The 21810-nt window shown below is 49.3% G+C and overlaps 1 protein-coding gene across 1 annotated transcript in view; it reads left to right on the top strand.

Annotated features, from left to right (window-relative positions):
- The first annotated feature begins 506 nt into the window (after positions 1-506).
- FANCA (Fanconi anemia complementation group A) overlaps positions 507-21810 on the top strand; it is a 45951-nt gene continuing 24647 nt past the window's right edge. The window contains exons 1-14 of the mRNA XM_015406689.1: positions 507-607; positions 2505-2592; positions 4091-4210; positions 6585-6658; positions 7335-7436; positions 8214-8326; positions 11184-11269; positions 11610-11643; positions 13176-13242; positions 14837-14949; positions 16509-16585; positions 18617-18758; positions 20204-20337; positions 21246-21356. Of these exons, the coding sequence (XP_015262175.1) occupies positions 507-607; positions 2505-2592; positions 4091-4210; positions 6585-6658; positions 7335-7436; positions 8214-8326; positions 11184-11269; positions 11610-11643; positions 13176-13242; positions 14837-14949; positions 16509-16585; positions 18617-18758; positions 20204-20337; positions 21246-21356 (1362 nt within the window). The remainder of the gene's footprint in view (positions 608-2504; positions 2593-4090; positions 4211-6584; positions 6659-7334; positions 7437-8213; positions 8327-11183; positions 11270-11609; positions 11644-13175; positions 13243-14836; positions 14950-16508; positions 16586-18616; positions 18759-20203; positions 20338-21245; positions 21357-21810) is intronic.

Here is a 21810-nt window from a genome sequence, read left to right as displayed (position 1 = left end):
GGTTTTCAGGTAGTAAGGTCATTTAAAACTTTTGAAGTAGAACATCAAAAAAGAATCTCTACATAATCACTTGTAACAGTTACTCTTGATTGTATAGTCTTCTCAAGCTATATACTTGTATTAATGTTTTTTAATGTACAATGTTTCAATTATTCTCCACTATGCTTAATGCAAATTTACTAAAAAAAACATGTACTTACAAATTACTTACTCTGAAATGTTTATTACAGAAATTGTTGTATATGTTAATATTCTGAATATATAATAAAAAAATTTTAAAAAAGAAAAAGAAAGAAAAAAGCAAGCAAGCTCAGGCTACACCCAAAGCATCTCCTGCAGCGGCCTCAGTGCAACAGAATAAGAGGACGGGACGGACGCCCCTTCCTTCCGCGGGCCCGCAGGACAGCGAAGGACCGCCCGGCGGCGGGAGCGGGGCTTTCCGGTGCGTGCCACAACCAAGGTGGCGCCCGCGCCCCGCCCTCCCCTCCTCTACCGCCACTCCCGGAATGGCTGCCAACCCGCCGGGGGAGGGCGCGCCTCCACCCCGCTGTCCTATTGGCCAAGGACGACGTCCCTGCGGCGACCAATGGCAGCGCAGCGCGCGCAGGTTGGTTGTCTGGGCGGGGCCGGCGCGCGCGGGGCAGCCCGGAGAGGTCCAGCACGGCGCGACCGACCCACCGAGCGATGGAGGGGAGCGGTGCTGCCGCAGCCGGCCGGGGTCTCTCCGCGCTCCTGGGTAGGCGTCGGTGTTCACTCTGTGCACGCTCAGAGGCGCTCTCGCGCTGCCTCCGCCCGGCGCGCGCCAGAGGTGGTGCGGGGGGGGGGGGGGGCGTGCCCAATGCTCCCTCTCAGCGGTGGAGTTTTGTAGGCAAAACTCCTTGTTGTGAGCTCCTGGCATTAAAGTTGTGAGCGAGCGGTTTGGCGACTGCATCAGTTAGTTTGCTCTGGAGCCCCATCCCTCCCTGAGCTGAGGCAAAAATGTGTGAGCCGGAGCTAGCTCACATTAACTCAGCTTAGAGGGAACACTGCTCAGGAGCAATGCTCCTTCTAAGCTGTGGAGACTTGTGAGAAGAGGGGTGACTGAAAAAATACACTGCGAAACAAGAGTGAGAGAATAAAACGAACACTGTGGGGGTTGGTGCTGCTGAAAGAATGTTGTTTTAATTTGCATTGCCAGTTGGATCTTCAGTGGCCAGCCAGAAGCCCTGCTGGGGAACAGCCCCAACCATTTTCTATGTGGTGGGCATCAAGAAAGTTGTCGGTGGGCAACATGTTGGGGACCTCTGATGTAGAGGTTGTCGTAGGCTGGGAAAATCCCAAGCACTGGCTCCCCAGGCTCCAGAAAGTCTAAGCCAAGGGTGGCCAAACTTGCTGAACGTAAGAGCCACACAGAATGAACATCAGATGTTTGAGAGCTGCGAGATATGAACAAATATTACACACACGTTTTTATTTAAAATAAATGCAGATTTGCTTTTTGTTAACATTAAATGTGACTGCCAAAAATAAAAACCAAAGGGGTCAAAACAGATATTGATAATGATATTTATTTGTCTAAGAGAGAAAAAGAGAGGTGGAAAGAAAGAGAGGAGAGAGAAACAAAGAAAGCAAATAAATGGGAGGGAGGGGGAAGGAAGAGAGGGAAGGAGAAAAAATATGCCTCTTCACTTCCGCAAGCTGCCCTGCCAGGAGCCGCACATTATGTGCCAAAGAGCCACATGTGTCTCTTGCATCAGTGGTCTCCAGGGCTTGGCTACTAAAGGACGGAAAGTGCCACCCAGGAACGGAATGTCCTCTATGAGAAGGTGTTTCAGAGGTGGCCAGCTCACATTAGTCCCGTTACAAACACCAGCTTAAAACAATTGTGGCTTGATTTCTCAGGCCAATATTTTCTCTCTCACTCTCTAGCAGACAGAGCTAAGAAACAGACCTGTGAACCTAGAACTGCCCAAGAGCTACAAGAGGCGGCTCTGCATCTTTTGAATTGTCATCAGAATTTGAGTGAGCTCCTGCTGGAGGTAAGGGGTGGATGGCAGAGCTGAGTAGGAGAGACTCATTTCTGTTTTGTTTTCTTTTGTTTTTTAAATTGCAGTTCCTGCATGGGAGTTGAATTCTATTTGGGAGACAGTGATGACTTGTAAAGAGTCACTTTGCTACTGCCTGTGACCTTTCCTTTACAGTGTGTGTTTTTATACACACACACACGTATATTGTAAATCATTTTGGTCTATGAGGCTTCTTTACTCATAAGTAAGTCCCACTGAGTCCACTGGTTTAGGCTGAGTGCGTCTTGATATTCTATGGAATGTTTTTTCTTTCTTTGAGAGGTTGTTTCTGCTGAAGAAGTTCGTTGTTTTTCTTTCTGGATTCTAAAATACTTGTGGTGTTGGTTTGTGCAAGTATTTTGAGGTTGTCAAAATGCCACATGTGGAATAGCCCAAATGGAAACCAGGTCATGTGATAAATGTGTAATAAACCCAAGATGGTTCTTCTCTTTTCAACAGGTGGGAAGTTCAGAATGTGACAAGCCATTATATTCCCATGGTTTGTGCACTGGCGGCCGTGAAGATTCAGCTCCTGAATCGCTTGTGGGTGAGTGGAAAAGAATGTGTTAAATAAACATTTAATTAGTTTATCCAGTGAGCTAAGAATGTTTGGGTCAACAGTCCCTTTCGTGCGGCACACCAGATACGAAGGGCGGTGGCGGTTCTGGGCTCCTTCCCAGGCCCGTGGCCTCAGTGCTTCCATCAGGAGATGCGAAGAATGAAACCTGGGATTAGTGTTCCCTCTAAGCTGAGTTGGTGTGAGCTAGTTCAGTTTTTTAGCCTCCAGCTCACACCTTTTTGTCTTAGCTCAGGAAGGTTGGCTCCAGAGCAAACTAATTTATGCAGTTGCCAAATCGCTCACTCACAACTTTAATGCCAACAGCTCACAAAGTAGAATTTCTGCTCACAAGACTCCACAGTTTAGAGGGAGTGTTGCTTGGGATGTTCTGAAAACAAAAACATGGGCTCTGTCTCCGAGTCGCATTCTTTCTCTGTGATTTTCTGAACATGTGAAGCCACTTTATAAGTGAGCCAGACCACTGGTCCATCTTGCCCGCTATCGGGCAGTGGACTGGAGATGGTCAGGTATTAAACTCAAGATGGTATGTGTGTTTGAACCATGTATGCCGCCATGGAGTTATGACCCTCTATGAGAAGTGTCAGGCGCTGCCATCAAAAGCTAGTTGAAATAAAGATTAAACACTTCAACAGACCAATAACGTACCTGGCATCTGGTAAAGGTGGTTCAATAGTCCCAAAATAAGTCATAGAAGTAAATTGAAAAACAAACAATCTGGGGTGGTGGTGGTGGAAGGTTGTCATAGAGCATGACAGCAGCTGCAAATAGGCTTACCAAATCTTGCAAAATCGCGGCGGGGGATCCGCATGTCTTCACAGAATCCGTGCCGCGAGGGCGGCGAGACGCATTGCACCGCCGTCGTCAGGACATGACACTACACATTGACATCCTGGCAACGGGTGCAACGTGTCTCGCCCTCCCCGCGGCACGGATTCTGTGAAGACATACAATCTCCCGCCGCGACTTGTCAACCCTAGCTGAAAAGGGGGGGGGGGAGGTACTTCGTCGAGTGTTTTTGTTTGGCCCTACAGGATTAGAAGAGCAGCAAAGAAAATTACAAAAATATAATTGTGTCAGTTTTACCATTTCTGTTCAATGCAACAGGGGTTAAAAATGACCCCAATACCATCTGGGTATACAGCACAAATTGCAAGTGGGGGGAAGTAGGACACGGGACACATTACAATTGATATTGTTAACATTGAGCAATACATGAAGTATGCAGGTGCAGAAAAATGATCAGTTTCCCCCTTCCTTCTGGAGTCAGTTTGATTCCACTTGCTAAGAGTGGGGAGAGAACTGGGTTTTTGCTGTTTTACTTTTGTTTGAACTGGAAATGTTTTTAACTATTATTTTAAGCCACCTTGAGCCAAGACGAAAGGCAAGATATAAATGCTTAAATAAATAAGTAAGGCTAGAAATTTAATTCCCTGTCGTCTTTGATACTCTAGTCCCTGCCCTGCAGGAAGAGGCCTCCGTGCTCGGCGTGCCACTCGGAGTCTTGTCAGCCAGAACTGCAGCTGCCAACATTGAGACGATCTCTGCAGAGTCTGGGAAGGCTGTGCTGCTGAATGCAGAGCAGAGGGTGAGGCGGAAATGATGTGGGTTTTTTGCACCAAAACGGGGAGAAAAAGGCACTTCTTGCAGGCTCTGGTTTTGTGGTGCTAAAGGCTGAGGCTGGCGGCCTGTTTTTTTGCACAGAGCTGGATGCACCCACAGATGTTTGTCTTGGTGTGGGGCTCACCTGGAGCTTCCTCCTGCTGTGGGGCTTTTTGGCTCATTGGGCTGCATTCAACTCAGTTTGTACTGTCGGCTGGTTGGCAGTTGGCACAGGAGGGCCAGTTTCCCCTCCCGTTTGGGAACGGCTGATCTGGGTCACTGAACAGGGCAGGGTTCCAACCTTTGGCTTTAGGTCCTCATGTTTTCTTGCTAATCTCCTGAGCCAGTCACAAAGTGGCTGCTGGGTTTGACGCGTGTGCCTGCATGCTGGCAGGTGGCTAGCTTTGTCAATCTGTGCATTCGGTTGAGGAACGTGTTAACCGTGGAGAAAAATTTAGGCTGGTGGCCCATAACGTTCTGGGGCTCAAGTGCCTTGCCTGCCTGGTTAGGCCATACTGGAGTATCAGTTCCCTCCTTTCCTCGTACCAGATTTGATCAAAAAGAAACCTGTGGCTGAGTCCTATGGATTTCCCCTAGGACTGAAGCCTTACTCTTTTCAGGGGTAGTTCCAGAGGAGAGCCCTATGTTGGTCTTCAGTAGAAGACCTAGATTCGAGTCCAAGAGCACCTGAGAGACCAATGAGATTTTCGGGGTAGGAGCTTAGAGAGTCAGAGCCCCCTTCGAGAGCCAGTTTGGTGTAGTGGTGAAGTGCGTGGACTCTAATCTGGGAGAACCGGGTTTGATTCCCCACTCCTCCACTCGCAGCTGCTGGATGACCTTGGGCAAGCCATAGTTCTGACAAGAGCAGTTTCTGTCAGAGCTCTCTCAGCCTCATCTGCCTCACGGGGTGTCTGTTGTGGGGAGGGGAAGGGAAAGGAGTTTGTAAGCCGCCCTGAGACTCCGAGTGACGGGCGGGGTATAAATCCAAACTCCTCCTCCTCCTCCTTCTGATTGACTCTTGAAAGCTTCTGCCCCTAAAATCTTGTTGGACAAAGGCACTGCTTGGCTTGAATCTAGCTGCTTTCTTTTTTTTTAATTGATGTTTTCATTAGGATACATGGTACATAGATCCATAGATATCAATTCATTTTACAGAGTTTCTCAAACTAATAAATGCCAATATATTACTTAAGTTGCAACAATAAATTAGTATTCTTTCTTATTACAGTGTTATTGTCAACAATGCCATATCAAATATTTCTTGCATACTATTCTATGTGTTCTTTATCTGGTTGTATAAATTAAAAAGCTTTTAGCAATTAAACCTATTTTCACCTCTGTTTCACAAGAATATGCAATCGTGTTGTCTTTTTCTGTGGTGCTTGTTTTGTGGAGCGCAGCTTCAGTGGTCATCCTTCAGGCTTAATCTAAAGCTGCTGAATAATTTGCCTTTCAAGGTTATGGTGTTACATTTATTTTAACTCATACACTGTAAAACATTCCATAATATCCTTGATCTTTTTTTGTTGTTAAGTTACTCTAACGTGGAGCCTTTCTTGATCCAGATTTGATGAACAAGAAGGCCTTCCTGTCTAGGGACATGGTAGAGTTTGTTTCAGTCCTGAGAGATGATCCCGTTCCTTCAGGATGCTCCAAACCATACTTTTATCAAAGCTTATGCAGTATGTAAATATATGCAGAATGTCAATGTATTAATGTATCAAATAAAAGTTTAGAAGCCAGACAACCGACTGAAATTTTGGATTATGTTGCTGTCGTTATGGCCCATTTACAGAAAAAGCTGTCCTGCTTACTTCAGACCTTGAGAGATTTATTAGCACGCAACGCCTTCTGCCGTTTGCCATTCGCTCAGGCACTTTGGAGAATGCGGGTAAGAGCTCTGTTTGTGGGGGAGCGGGGTCTTGAAGTGCTTGCATGTGCAGGTTAGCTGCTTTTGATACCGGCTGTACGGATGTTGAAAAAAACACTGAATACTGTTCAGGAGAAACGGAGGATCCTCTCATCCTCCAGCCCGCAGCTGAAACTGCCTTTCTTTAAAATGCGGACAATAACTGGCTCCTAAGTGTGTGTGTCAGTTAAACTCTTGCTATTGTCGGCCGCAGGCTCTTGCGATAGTGCAGTCTGCCTGCTCGTGTTGCTGATCTCATGGCGTGGCAGCTGTTAACGTGTTCGCTGGGAGCAGCCTTGATGTTTGCAAGGTGCGAAGCAGCAGGAGGCGGGTGGTGAGAAGTTGGGCCCCGGCTGCCTTTGATTCCCAGGCTGCTGGCCAAGTTATTGGGACTGGTGGGTAAATCTCGGCCCCTCTTGTGCGGTTTCTCTGAGCCCTGTTTCCCCCCCAGGGCCCCCTCATCCTGGAGCTTGCTTGGCACCTGCACAGAGAAGGCATCCTTAGCCTGGAAGAGCTGCTGGAGAAGTAAGTGGAGACATCCTGTCGCTGCACATGTGCTCTTAATTGGCCCATCAGATGGCAGCACTTGGGTCTCTGGTCTCTGGAAGGAGAAGATGCTTGGGCTGCTTACAGGGTGTCAGGCAAAATCTGCAGTGCTCCCTGGCAGGGAGTAACTAAGACCTTCCTAACCAGCCAAGCGCCTGATCCAGCGTGAGAGACCAGTGAAACGCAGCCAGGACTGTGTGGTATGTGGCTGAGCAGCTTAAGGTGCAGGTTTAAGACTCCAGCCTTCACAGCTTCCCCTTCAGCCCTCGACCAGGGGTCAGAGTCCAGTGGACTCAGCGCCAGCTTTGTGTGCAAGTAGTCCCTGGTTCAGTCCCTGGCACCTACACTTGCAGGGTGCTGGACAGGCTGTTCTCTGCCTGAAACACATTGGAGGGGACATTGCTGGGTTTGATGGACTGTGTAAGGCCGCTTCGTGTATTCATGTGGAGAGTCAGGGATGGCGCCAGACAGGTGTTCCAGTGGCTGGATTCTCTTGCACTTTTAAGCTGCTCCCTGGGCCAATGGGCCTCTCTCACAGGATGTGTCCTGGACCCACCTGCCTGGACCCCTCAGCCTCCAGTGTGGCCTCAGATAGAGAGGGGAGGTTCTAATTCGCCCCCCTCTTCTCCCTCTCCCCAGCTCCTCTCTTGCGCAGGTTGGAGCTGGAAGCGGATAGATCCTCACTGCCTCTTTTCCACATCCCCTTTAACGGCAGGGCTGCAACTCACGTGTGCCCTGTTGCAGCTCCTCTGCTCAAGTGAGGAGGGGGAGGAGGGGGAGGAGGTGGCGGCATTCTCGTGGGAGGAGGGGAGCTGATCCATGTGTTAGCATGGCTGCACCCCGCCCTCTGGCCCTTGCGGATCTGCTGCTGATCAGCCGTGAATCAGGCGACGGCTTTTGAAAGGGAACGCTTGTTCCAGTGGCTGCCCCCCTTACCTGCCATACCAGGATCCTTGGCCACACAGCCAGGACCCACCCCACCTGCCCACAATGCCTTTGCTAAGGTAATGCTGGAAACGAAGGGTGCTTAAAGGAAGTGCCAGAGATAGGGTGGCCTCCCTTAACCAGGAGGACACTGGAGAAGAAGAAGAGTAGAAGAAGAGATTGGATTCATACCCCGCCCTTCACTACCCGAAGGCGTCTCAGAGCGGCTTACAAACTCCTTTCCCTTCCCCTCCCCACAACAGACACCCTGTGAGGGCTCTTTCGAGAACTGCCCTTGAGAGAACAGCTCTGAAATAACTTGTAACTGACCCAAGGTCACACCAGCAACTGCATGTGGAGGAGTGGGGAATCAAACCCGGTTCTTCAGATTAGAGTCCGCCACTCTTAACCACTGCACCAAGTTGAGGTACGCAGGGAATGCATCCCTCTTTGCCTTCAGAGTAGTGAAGCGGTGCTGTTTAAGTAGCGGTCTGAGGCAGAGCTGTAGGACTGTGGTGTCTTTTTCTGGGATTTGTCTCGTGGCCGGCTAGGGGCCAGGCTGTCTTTGGGAAGAGCAGAGGAACTTCCTTTGATTTTCTTGTTTCCCTAGTCACCCAGACACGTCTGCCCTGGAGGACTGGCTGTGCGGCAGCCTCCGTCTTCTGTGCCGTCAGGCAGGAGGTGCTTCCCTGGACACAGAGGCCCTGCAAGGCATTCTCACAGGCAAGCTCTTGCATGCGAAGTCACACAGGCACTGCTGATCCTGGCGGTGGTCGCTGCTCCCTGGGCGCGTCGCTTGGGGGCCGCCTGGCAAGTGCTGAATGCTGCCCTTCCACCTCTGCTCTCTTGGAAGATGTGTCAGGCCTCCCTTCACTCTCAGGCTGGTTTTGGCTGGGATACGCACACAACTGCTCCTGCTTACTGCTTACACGCCCGGGGAAATGCCCGATCATCGCTTTGGGGTCAGGAAGCAATTTTTCTCCAGGCCAGTTTGGCTGGAGATCCTGGAGGGGTTTTTTGGGTCATCTTCTGGGTGTGGAACGGCAGTCACTGCGGGTGTGGAATGGCAGTTACTGCGGGTGTGGAGGGGGAGGTATTTGTGAATTTCCTGCATCGTGCTGGGGTTGGACTAGATGATCCTGGAGGTCCCTTCCAACACTATGGGCAGATTCTCACTAGAGCTGCCTCCGCAGCACAGCCGCGTTTGCCCCGACACAAACATGTCAATTTCACACCCGAAATAGGGCGATTTCTCACTAGAGCTGCCTCGCAGCACAGCGCCGTTTGCCCCAACACAAACATGTCAATTTCACACCTGAGGCTGCAGGGCTGCATTTTGACTCAGGGCTTCGTCCGATTTCCTCCGCAGTTTCGTGATCCTGGTTTTTTAGGATCATGAAACTGCGGAGGAAATCAGGCGAAGCCCCGAGTCTAATGCAGCCCTGCAGCCTCAGGTGTGAAATTGACATGTTTGTGTTGGGGCAAATGGCGCTGTGCTGCGAGGCAGCTCTAGTGAGAAATCGCCCTATGATTCTATCAGGTCAGCCCTTGGACTAGGCTATGTTGATGACTGCCCTGCCCTGTAAGTGATGGGAACTTAACTGCTTTCTTAGCCTTCCTTGACCAGTCCTTGTTTCCCCGTCTTTCACTTTGTACTTCAGTTAATGTCTTCATGATCTGCGAACACGGCCTCAGTCAGAGTTGGCAGTGGCGTGGGATCCCTTTGCTGCCCCCTCTGAAACCAGGCCTGAGACCCCAGCTGCAGGAATTACCTGCCTGTTCACTGGATATACTCTAGACCAGGGGTGGCCAAACTGTGGCTAGGGAGCCACACGCGGCTCTTTCACACATATTGTGCGGCTCCAGGCAGGGCGGCTGGGGAAGCTCGATATCATTAGCAAACAAATATCATTGGACAAATAAATGTCATTATCAATATCTACTTTTACCCCTTTTTGTTATTATTTTTGGCAGTCTCCTTTAACGTTGATAAAAAGCAAATTTGCATATTTTCCAAATAAAAACATGTCATATTTATTCACTTCTTGCGGCTCTCAAACATCTGATGTTTACTCTGTGTGGCTTTTACGTTGAGCAAGTTTGGCCGCCCCTGCTCTGGAGCACTGGTTCTCTGCCTTTCCAAAGCTGGGACCTACCTGTAAGCCAAAGGCTGCTGCCTATGAATAATAATAATAATAATAATACCTTTCGATTTATTGATCGCTCATCCTGCAGAGCTGCTGGCTCTGAGCGATTTACAGTTACACAAGTTTTCACACGGGACTAACAATGTTTCATAGGGTAAGGGAGGACAACATATATAATTCTTTAAATCGCACACTTTTGCAGCCAACGGGGATTTTGTTCAGCTGTAAGCTTCAGGCGTGTTCCGGACGGCATTCACTTTAGGCGTGGCTAGATGACGTCAGTTCTTCCAGGACTGCTTTTTGAGTCGTAGACTGCCACCACCTGGCCGGATTGGCTCATCACAGGCTTCTTAATGCTGAAGAGGTCTTTTTTTTTTTTGAGGCTTCTGAGCTTATGAGCTGAACCTTCCGTTCGCCGGCTAACACCTCCCCCACCGGGGGAGGGTTTAGTGTGCCCACCCTCTCTAAGGAGTGGTACCCATTTTATCTACTCACCGAAGCTTCCGAACCGCTGGGTGGACGGCGAGCTGGGGACAAGGCTGGTAGCTCACACCAGCGCGGGCTAGAACTGACAGCAGCTCTGTTCAGCTCAGATGTTAACCAGAGGATAAATCCTCTGTGCCACCGCTCCCCAATTCGCCCTTTCACACAAAGAGTGATGTCACAGTCACCAGACAGGAAGCAAGGGAGCCAGAGTTAATGGCCTCAGAAGGATCGAGGCCAAGACGGTATGCAGCAGACTGCGAGAGCCAAGCGTGGGAAACGGCAGCCAAGCATCAGGAGGCAAACCATAGTGAGGAACCAACGAAGGGTCTGAGCCGTGGAGGAATCTCCTCCTCCCGAATGTCCTCACTCCACTGTCCCGCTTCCCCTCTCAGCATGTACGCAGGGGGAGGCAGGTGGCACGGCACCCTTGCTCTTTACGCACGCATATTAGCAGCAGGCCCTTCCAGAAAGAAGCAGAAATGGTGACTCTTGGCAGCGGGGGCTCTGCAATCCACCTGCAGGTCCTGATCCAGACATTAAAGGCCACTGGCCTAGAGGGTTTGTGTGTGTTCGAACACTAGTGGCAAAGCGTCCAGAGCAGACCTTGGGGATGTGGATGCACAGGTTGAAAACAGTGACTTTGTTACCTTTTAATGACCAGGGGCTGCAGGGTGGAGGCTGGAGGAAAGTCAGTTTTTTCTTACAGCAATTTCAGGTCTGCTTCATTTTGTCCATATGCTAAGGGGTGGCTCCCAGTCAGTATGGAAGGAAACCCATTCGTTTCTGGCTCACCTGCTTTCTCTTCCTCCTCGCATGGTTCCTCTCTGGGGCAAGTGTGGAGCAGGACCGTGACCGTGGCGACTCCTCTCTGGCCCTTTCTTCCTTTGCTTTATCTGTCCCGACAGACACAAGGGAATGTTAACAGTGGTCTTGTTCTTAATGTGTAGACTTTGGGGTCATGTTCCTTCATAATGGATTCCGGAAAACGTCTGAGATGGGAAGGAAATTGGAATCGCAGCCAATCCTCTCCAAAGTAAGAATGTTTGTTCAACAGTTCAGCATTATTGTTTTTGGTAGAACAGTTTTTGTAGTTTTGTAAATATGAAGGAAGAATGGAGAGTCCCTGTTTCACTTGTGAGTGTGCAAGTCTTCTCGAAAGCTCATACAATCTAGAAAGACTCTAGAGATGGCAAGATGTGTTTTTCTTTCCTTTTTCATATTTCATTTGTTTGCTTGTTCTTCTGACTTGCTGCACAGATTTCTCTCTGCAGTTAATCTTTAGCTTAGGAGTTGGCATTTGGGTGTTGCCCATTTGAATAGAGATGGGCAGAAAAGGCAAATGGAGTTTTTTTATCGTGTTTCTTTTTAAACAGATCTGCTGCGCTGTGCTGGAGGGAATGCTGGCATGTAAGTGGGGCCCCAATCCGCCCTTTCACACAAAGAGTCCCCAGGGTGTGGCTGCACACGCAGTGTACGTTGGCCCCAGTCACTCGGGCCGGATATCGCGGGGGGGAGGTGTGGCTAATTACCCCGGAGGAAACTAATGTGTGGCCGCTCGAGCACACGTCCCAGTCGAGGTCCCGTGGTTAGGGGGGGAGATGCCGACCAGACGGGTATCGTGCAGCGCTGCACAGAAGCCGCGCCGCGTGATTGCACGAGCAATCGCTCTTTGTGCGCATGTGCTGTTGGGCGCTGTTGCGCAACCTGCGGAGACTTGGGAAACAAAAAAACCCCTTGTGTGCGACAAACAGCGGCGGGTGCCGGATGCCACGTAAGTCCACCAGAAACACGATCAGACGCCCGCCCTTGCCCCGCGGCTTCCGGAAACTAGTACCTTGGAGGTACTAGCTTTTTTACTCCGCATCTTCAGCGGGAAGCCTCGGGTTAGCCACGAGAGCTCTATGCTTCCCAGATGTTGCGGTGTGATCGCGCCTGGAAAATCCGCCTACCATTCGAATCAGCGCGGCAAATGCTCCGTGTGACCGCAGCTGTAGTTAGCTTTTAGGGAGATGTCATGTGAAACGGAAGCAGCTTTAACTGCATTGCTTTTGGGGTTGACCCATGAATGGTGTTGATGCAGTTTCATACCATGTTTTATGCTCTATTGTTGAGAAGAAGAAGAAGAGATTGGATTTATACCCCGCCCTTCACTTGGAGTCTCAGAGCGGCTTACAGACTCCTTTCCCTTCCCTGTGAGGTGGGTGGGGCTGAGAGAACTCTGACACAAACTGCTCTTTTTCAAGGACAGCTGTGCCAGAGCTTGTGACTGACCCAAGGTCACATCAGCAGGTACATGTGGAGGAGTGGGGAATCCAACCCGGTTCTCCCAGATTAGAGTCCGCACACTTAACCACTACACCACACTGGCTCCGGTATCCAAACTGCCTGTCTCTAATGTGCTACTCTTACACAGAACTGATGTTGGCATGTTGATGGTCAGTCTTATTTATTTATTTATTTATTATTAGATTTATACCCCGCCCTCCCCCAACGGGCTCAGGGCGGCTACAACAGAGGCAATTGCCATAAAAACGACTAAACATAAAAACAATCATTAAACAGTATAAAACAGTCATTAAGTAAAGTGCGGTGCTCTTGGTAATTTATGTGCAGTTCACCTTTGCTTTTGTGAGGAACATGCAGGAGAGTTTCCCAGTGGGTTCTGCCCTAGCTATTTCTACGATGCAAATATTAGGGCCGTCTTTCCAAAAGGAAAGCCCCTTAGCGCCTAGCACGTACTGAGTCACTTTAAGTGGTTTGAGGTCAGGGATAATTGGTTCCAAATCTGAAGGAATTGTTCCTTGTCACTAATGAGCTGGCCCTCATTCCGTTTTTCCTAATTAGGCCACCTTGAAATATGCCCCCTGTCCCCCCCCCCATTCAGCAAGCAAAATTCTCGCTAACTTTTATTCACCCAAGGACTCTTTTCCTGCATTTAGGGGTACTTGATACTGCTGCCAAAGAAAAGCAAGAAGATGCTTCTACGTTGAGGGCCGTGAAGTGTTGGTAAGGGCCTGCCCCTTTCTAGAGAATTGCAAAGGGTTGTTGTTGTTGTTGTTGTTATTGTTCATGGTTCTGGTACCAGGGAAATGGTGTGTGTGTGAGGGCAGATAATGGGATGAGATATTGCCTCTTCAGTTATAGTTTCCTTCTTCCCCCAAAATATTTGCAAAGCAGACTGTTCTGCTCTCAGAGGACAGTATGATCCCTTTCCTGGGAATGGGAACAAGGAAGTAGCTACCCTCTGACTAGTGGCCTAGTTTTCCTTCTGCCCGGCTTGTGATGGAAACGGGGAGCTGGGATAGATGGTCGGGGGGTGGGGGGAGGTCTGCGCCAGCATTGTGAGGCCTGCATTTAGCATCCCTGTGGGTAATCCCAGGTAGGGGCTTTGGAAATACAGAGGATTTCTGCAACGCTGTGCCTGCTGGATCCTGCCCCTTGAGCTTGTGATGCAGGAACTTCTCTCTGGGTATTTTTTTATTTATCTACAATACTTATTAGCAGTGTTCCCTCTAAGTTGAGTTAGTGTGAGCTAGCTCACAGTTTTTTAGCCTCCAGCTCTCAGATTTCTTTGTCTTAGCTCAGGAAGGACGGGGCTCCAGAGCAAGCTGATTTATGCAGTAGCCAAATTGCTCGCTCACTACTTTAATGCCAGCAGCTCACGAAGTAGAATTTTTGCTCACAGGGCTCCACAGCTTAGAGGGAGCCCTGCTTATTAGCTGCCTTTCTTCCTTACGGAGCTTCAGGTGGCTTCCAAAATTAATAAAATACATACATAACATACAAAACGTAAAACCAACATTTAAAATCACAGTTTAAGATTGCTTTAATCAAATGTCATCCTAAAGCTACAATTGGCAGTCTCCACCAACAACAAAAAACAACAACAAAAAAACCTCAACAAAAAACGGGGAGCTGCGGTGGCTCAAGTGGTTAAGACGCTGAACTGCAGGCTGTGGAAGGTCGGTAGTTCAGCAGTTCGAGACCCGGGTGCCGCAAGACGGAGTGAGCTCCCGTCTCTAGTTCCAGCTCCTGCCAACCTAGCAGTTCAGAAGCAAGAAATTGCAAGTAGATAAATAGGTACCACTTTGGTGGGAAGCTAACAGCGTTCCGTGCGCCTTGGTGTTTAGCCATGCCGGCCACATGACCACGGAAACGTCTTCGGACGCCGCTGCCTCTTCGGCTTTGAAACGGAGATGAGCACCGCAACCCTAGAGTTGGACTCGACTGGCTTTCGAGCAAGGGAACCTTTACCTTTACCTTTTTACCAACAACTTCCCCTGAGCTTTCTGCCTCCAGCCCCAGTTAGTTCAGTTTCTTGGAAATGAATGAGTGTGAACCCGTTTCCTGATTTCTCTTCCAAGTGGCATTTCATGTTTCACTGTTGTTAAAATGTACATATCGAGGAGGAAAAAGCCCAGGCGAACTCTTCCCTGCCTTGCATACATCATTAATGTTAAATGATAAATATTTACACACATTGTGATGGCCTCCTTGGTGCATGTTGATTTAGTGAGAGAATTGGAGTTAATCACAGCCGTCGGTATGTGCTGAGTCACCGTTTGTGAGCGCTTACCGGTTCCTCCCTCCTCACTGACAGGCTCGGTGTGTTCAGCTTGACAGCATCTCAAGGCACCGTTCCTCCCGAGGCTCTACAGCAGTTCTTCAGCCACACCTTCACCCACGTTCTTTCTTACAACCCTCAGCTAAAAGGTAGGACTGCAGGGATGAGCTCTAAGCCAGCGTGTGCCTGCAGAGGAGGGGCATCCTGCGGCCCATTTCTGGAGGGCTTGTAGGGCTCTTTTTGTAGCAGGAACTCCTTTGCATATTAGGCGACACACCCCTAATGTAGCCAATCCTCCGAGAGCTTACAGTAGCCCCTGTAAGAAGAGCTCTGTAAGCTCTTGGAGGATTGGCTACATCAGGGGTGTGTCGCCTAATATGCAAAGGAGTCCCTGCTACAAAAAGAGCCTGAGCTAGGCCCTTCCAGCAGGAACACACGAGTTGCTGCCTTGTCCTGGGCCAGGCCCTCGGTCCATCTGTGTCACTCTTTTCTACTCAGACTGGCAGCAGCTCTCCAGGGTTTTATGTAGAGGTCTTTCCCATCATCTGTTACCTGATCATTTCAAAAGGAGATGCTGCCAAGGATTGAACCTGGGGCCTTTTGCATGCCAAGCAGATGCTCTGTCACTGAGCCATGGCCCCTCCACGGGAATGCCACTGCTGTGACCAAAGCCGTGCAGGAGGGTCCTGGGGGGGGGCTGGCCTGAGATTTCTCATTACTGTGCCGCCTTGCTAATTCACAAGTCCCATTTCTAAGCACCTTTGGGGGGACTTCTGATTTTTCATGCCTCCAGCACTGACTTGCCCTAAGGATATATGGACTCACAGTTGATATAAATTCCAGGTTTCCTTAGAACATAAGAGAAACCAATGTTGGATCAGGCCAGTGGCCCATCAAGTCCAACACTTTGTCACACAGTGGCCAAAAATACCAGGTGCCATCAGGAGGTCCAGCAGTGGGGCCAGGACACTAGGAGCCCTCCCACTCTTGCCCCCCCCCCGGCACCAAGAATACAGAGCATCACCTGCTCCAGACTGAGAGTTCCTATCTATACCTTGTGGCTAATAGCCACCAATGGACCTCTGCTCCATATGTTTATCTAATTCCCTCTTGAAGCTGTCCATGCTTGTAGCTGCCACCACCTCCTGTGGCAGTGAGTTCCACATGTTAATCACTCTTTGGGTGAAGAAGGACTTCCTTTTATTGTTCTAACCCGACTGCTCAATAATTTCATGGAGTGCCCACGAGTTCTTGTATTGTGAGAAAGGGAGAAAAGTACCACTTTCTCAGCCTGCTCTATCCCACGCATAACCTTGTAAACCTCGATCGTGTCACCCCCTCAGCCGTCATTTCCCCGAACTAAAGAGCCCCAAGGGCTTTAACCTTTCTTCATAGGGAAAGTGTCCCAACCCTTTGATCATTCTACTTGCTGTTTTCTGCACTTTCCCCGATGCTATAATATCCTTCTTGAAGTGTGGTGACCAGAACTGTACACAGTACTCCAAATGTGGTCACACCATTGATTTATACTGGGGCATTATGATACTGGCTGATGACTCTGCCCTTTGGGGACTGGCCTGTACAAGAAAGTTCCTGCAGGTGCTAGAAATCATAGCCTGACCCATTTGGTGAAGCTACGGCAAGGAAAGGCCGTGGCTCTTTTCCTTCTCCCGCAGTCCCTGACTGTTTGTCTCTCCTCTGAATGTAGTTTCTGATGCCATCAGCCTGCAGCGAGAGTGGAGCTTTGCAAGAAACAGCACGGTGCTCTCCACCCTGTATCAGAAAGTAAGTCTTGCTCGTGGGCTCGGCAGAGCAACTTCTTGGCTGCACTCAGACGTCTCAAACAAACCTGGGTTGGTGGTTGGCGCGAAGGAGCTTCTGATCCTTATCTTACCTATCTCAGTTTTACCTTTCCTTCCTCAAAGGAATTCAGGGCACTGTCTATGTGGCTCTCCCTGCCCTGTTTTCCCCCTCTGAGGTGAGGCTGAGAGAGGGCGTGACTGGCCCAAGACCACCCAGCCAACTTCTCTGGTTGAGAGGGGATTTAAAATAAAGGCTCCCGTATCCTAATCGAGCCCTCTCACCACATGGGTGGTTGGGAACAACCCCTAGTTTGCAAAGATAGCCAGGTCTGAGTATCACGAGAAATTAGAGTTTGGCCAAATGCTTACTGAACTTGGAAGCCTTCAGTGATAGTTCGGGGATGGGGGGAGTCTCAGGGATTTGAAGCTTGTTAACCTCATGAAGGAATGCTGGTTTGTTTCAAAGCGATATGTACAAAAAGAGCCTTCTCAGCAAAAGACAAAAGAAAAAGGACGCCAGAGAAATATATATAAAGTGACTATATCTAATACACACATCTGCAAAAAGCGAAAAGTCTCAGACAATATCAACACAGTGCACAAAGTGCAAAATAAGCACACACAACAATGTAAGCAAAACCGTATAAGCGACGATGATTCCGGATTACAGCTTCATTTCGTTCAGTTTTCTTCTTCAGGGATATATTGCATCATGATGTAATGTCTTCTCTTACCAAGGTGAAACATTACTGTATAATATTCAATCTTGATATAGAATGACCATCAAAATGGTAATCTTCTTAACTGAGCACCAGTCAAAAATCTGAGCTCACGGAGCTCATGGAGGCATTCCAGCGCTTGTACAAACATACATTTGTTGTTGTTGTTCAGTCGCACAGTCGAGTCCGACTCTTTGCGACCCCATGGACCAGATCACACCATACATACATACTATATCTCAAATTTTTGACTGGTGCCCAATTAAGATTACCACTTTGATGGTCATTCTATATCAAGATTGAATATTATACACTGATGTTTCACCTTGGTAAGAGAAGACATTACATCATGGTGCAATATATCCCTGAAGAAGAAAACTGAACGAAACGAAGCTGTAATCCGGAATCTTCATCGCTTGTACTGTTTTGCTTACATTGTTATGTGTGCTTATTTTGCACTTTGTGCACTGTGTGGATATTGTCTGAGGCTTTTCGCTTTTTGCAGATGTGTGTATTAGATATAGTCACCTTATATATATTTCTCCGGCATCCTTTTTCTCAGCTTGCCTTACTTACCAGTTTGTTTCAAAGGGCAACCATGCTGGTCCGCAGTAGAACGGTGAGATCTGGGTCTGGTAGAACCTTGGAGACCAACAAGATTTTGGGGGTATAAAATTTCAAGAGTCAAAGCTTCCTTCATCAGATACCGAATGGCTGTTTGTCCCATGTGATCTAAAAGAAGCCATAGTTTCAGAATCACCCTGGTGTTCTGTTTTGCTTTTTTAAATATGTGTTCCTCGTCTGATTCTGATGGCTTGACTACAGGAACCGAGCCCTTTGGCTTCTCTGCCCCAAACTCCACAACAGGAGCCTTTGCCGATTCTGAGCCGCCAGTTTGTTATACGAAACCAGCTGCTGTGTAGTGAAAAATGGGCAGTGGCACCCCAGGGCAGGAGATGCCAGAAAGATGGCGTTTGCCGCTCAGCAGTGGGCGTCTACAAAGAGACCAATACCTTTCGGTTTTGCAAAAAGGAAGCAAGGAAGGGAAACCCTACGACTCTCCTCAGACATCTCTGAATGCTTTTATGAAAGCAAGAGGGGACCGTCTGTCCTGCAGGGGCTCCCTGGTGGGCCAAGCGCTCATTAGGAATACAGACCTGTATTAGGAGTGCAGAACTGGTGATTCGCCTTCTCCAGTTGGGTGAAGTTGGGAGGGCCCTGGGAGAATAGCCTCTGGAGGCTTTCTGGGTGTCTTTCGATTCCAGCAGGAGGCCCCTGTTCTGTCTCCTTTCCAGCTGTTTGTGGTGCTCAGCGCGGAGGAGCTGATAGGTCACTTGCAGCAGGTCCTGGAGGCAAACGAAGTGAGCTGGCATCACGTGCTCTCCTGCATTTCCACGTTGCTGGTCTGCCGTGCTGAAGCAGAACAGCTGGTTAAAGGTATGGCGCAGGAGATAGCGGCTGTGCAGTGGGCATCGCAGCCGCTGATGTCTGATGGAGGCGTAGCAAAACCGCCGGCATCCTCTTGGCACCAGAGGCTGCCTGACCGAATGCTGCAGAAATAGTCCCGAGGGAGGGAACCTCCTTTTCCTGCCAAATAGTCCCAGTTTGAATCTGATGCCTTTTCCCAAGTCTGGCCGGGATTCCTTGTGCTGCAGCTGCATTCAATTGCACGTCTGTGGATTAGACTATGGGAGCCTGGCTTAGAACACAGGAAGAGCCCTGCAGGATCAGACCAGTGGCCCACCAGGCCTGGCGTCCTGTCTCAGCAGTTCCTTCGGAGGTCCAGCAACAGGGCATAAAGGTCTTCCCTGATGTTGCTTCCTGGCACTGGTATTCAGAGGTTGACTGCCTCTGAATGTGGAGGTTCCCTTTAATCACCATGGCTAGCAGCCACTGTCATAGAGCTCTCCTCCATGAAGCTATTAATCAACCCCCTTTTAAAGCCGTCCATGCCTGTGGCCGTCACTACGTCCTCTGGCAGAGAATTCCACATTTTAATCACTCACTGCATAAGGAAGTAGTTCCTTTTGTTTGTCCTGAATCTGCTGCCCAAAACAGCTTCCTTGGATGCCCTCAAGTTCTAGTATTTTGGAAGAGGGAGAAAAAATTTATCTTTTCCAATTCTCTCCACAGCATGCATAATTTCATAAACCTCTATCATGCTCCCCCCCCCCCCAAGTTGTCTCTTTTCTAAACTGGAAAGTCCCAGAGACTCTTCAGCCTTTCCTCATCGGGAAGGGGCTCCAACCCCCTACTCATCCTGGTTCCCCTCCTCTGTGCTTCTTCCAGCTCTGCAATGTCCTTTTTGCGATGTGGTGACTAGAACTGTACGCAGAATTCCAAATGAGGCCGCACCATAGATCTATACAGGGGCATGATTATGTTGGCTGTTTTGCTGATGCTCTCTTCTTCTTTCGCCTTTAAAAGACAGGCCTGCCTGTTCAGAATTGTGGCACTGAGATTTTGGGCTGGGTGATGCCGGAACTGCATTTCAGGATTTTGCGCTAAAGGCCAGTCTTCCCAATGCCATGTTTTCTTGACCCGCTAGAGACCGCTGCAGCTCTGATGGAGTGACCTTCCTGGCCCCCCAGGGCTGCAGGGCTCTTTTGCGGAGCTGGAGAACCATTACAGTCCGGACACACGTAGCCACTAAAGGCAACTGTGCTGAATACCGAGAGGTTCTGAACTTGGGTTCAAAAGTGTCCTCTGAACCTCCCGTTTCCGGGCAGGACTTCATAATCCCAGCTTCTTTCATTGCCAAGACCAGGAACATTCGAAGTGGCCTTTAGCTGCAGTTGAGCATCATATTGCCAGGGTTACCTCGGATCAGGGTTTCCCCAGAGATGGATTCTGATCTGGGGATTTCGCTGTACTTCTTCTAGACCTCCTGGGCCACCTGTTGAGAAAAGGCTTTGAGAACTATGACTTGGAGAGCTTGATCACGGCGTTCTTAATCGCCCGCCAGGCGGCCCTTGAGGGCCCTGCTCTGTTCATGCCTTATTCTGAATGGTTCAAGGTAAGGGAAGCTGCCTGCAGAACCTGTAGGCAGGGGACAAGGGTACGTCTGCAGGGGCTTTCTGTGGGAGTGGGGAGGTGGGGCAGAAGAAGGCTGGCATTTGGCTGGGACAGATCCGGGACTAGCCAAGGATAGACTACAAAGAAGGAGGCGGCGTGGCCGCTTGTGTGCATGTCCTCGTTCATTCAAGGGCAAAGGTCAGGAGAAGAACTCAGGTGTATAACTCCATAAGGGGACCCCAGCTAGAACAACCAACTGAGAAGGAGATCAGTGCGATGGTGGGTCGGAAGCCTGAAGCCGCACGAGATGTTGTCCTCAAAAGGCTGCCTTTAGCGAAAAGGCTGCCTGCAAGATACAGAAGGTACCGGCGAGGCAGAGGTACCCCTGTCTTGGTCCTGCAGTGGTAGAGGGGAGGTTGAGAAAGATTCCCATGCATGAGAGGGTATGTCCTTGCGGGGATGCTGAGGTCGAAACAATCAAACACGTTTTATTACATTGCCATTTCTATCAGGAAATCCGTATAAAGATTATTTCCCCCCTTCTTAATAAATTTTTGGGTTGCTCTGGCACAGAGCTTTGCAAAATGCCTCTTATGGGTGCTAACCCAACAGTCACAGCCTCTAGTGTGAAATTCTTTTCCCTTGCGTATAAAATGCGCCAAGCGATACTACAAAGTGTATTAGAATTAGAATTTTAACCATTTTAGTGTTTTAAATATTGCTGTTTATACATTGTTGATGAGATTCCTTGATGTCATATCAATGGTATTACACGGTTTATGCTGGTCAATGACTGTTTTCTATTTAAAAAAAGAAAAAGAAAAGACCTGGTCATTCTGCAAGCGGGAAGTGGCCGGATCAAATAGCTCTTCTTCACGTTGGCTGAAAGGCACTGCCGTCTCTTTTCAGCTTGCCTTTGGGAGTGCCGGTGGTTTCCATGGCAGCAGCAAGAAGGCCATGGTCTTCCTCTTCAAGTTCCTGTCAGAGCTGGTGCCCTTTGAAGCTCCGCAGTACTTGAAGGTGAGCAGCGGCCGGCAGAGGCTGTGGAATCCAATGGCCCTTTTTGGTTTAACAGTCACTTGAGACCCTGGACAGCCGGATTGCGTTCCCTTCCCAAACGAGGCATTCAGAGCTTTCTGGTTGGCTCCTGTGTTGCAGGGCAGGCTGGAACTGCTGCTGCTATCCTGCGCTTGCTGTTCAAGAATGTAGCGCGACCGTGCAATGGGGCATGTGCTGTGTTGAGCTGCTGGGGAGAGAACATAAGAACATAAGAGACGCCAATGTAGGATCAGGCCAAAGGCCCATCCAGTCCAACACTCTGTGTCACACAGCGGCCAGAAATACCAGGTGCCATCAGGAGGTCCAGCAGTGGGGCCGGGACACTAGAAGCCCTCCCACTGTTGGCCCCCCCAAGCACCAAGAAGACAGAGCATCACTTGCCTCAGAGCCCCTATCTATACCTTGTGGCTAATAG

This window comes from Gekko japonicus, unplaced genomic scaffold, assembly GCF_001447785.1.
Source record: "Gekko japonicus isolate JY-2015 unplaced genomic scaffold, Gekko_japonicus_V1.1 scaffold386, whole genome shotgun sequence".
NCBI lineage: Eukaryota > Metazoa > Chordata > Lepidosauria > Squamata > Gekkonidae > Gekko > Gekko japonicus.
Note: the sequence above shows the minus strand (reverse complement) of the source record. Positions and strands in the feature narration are given on the sequence as shown.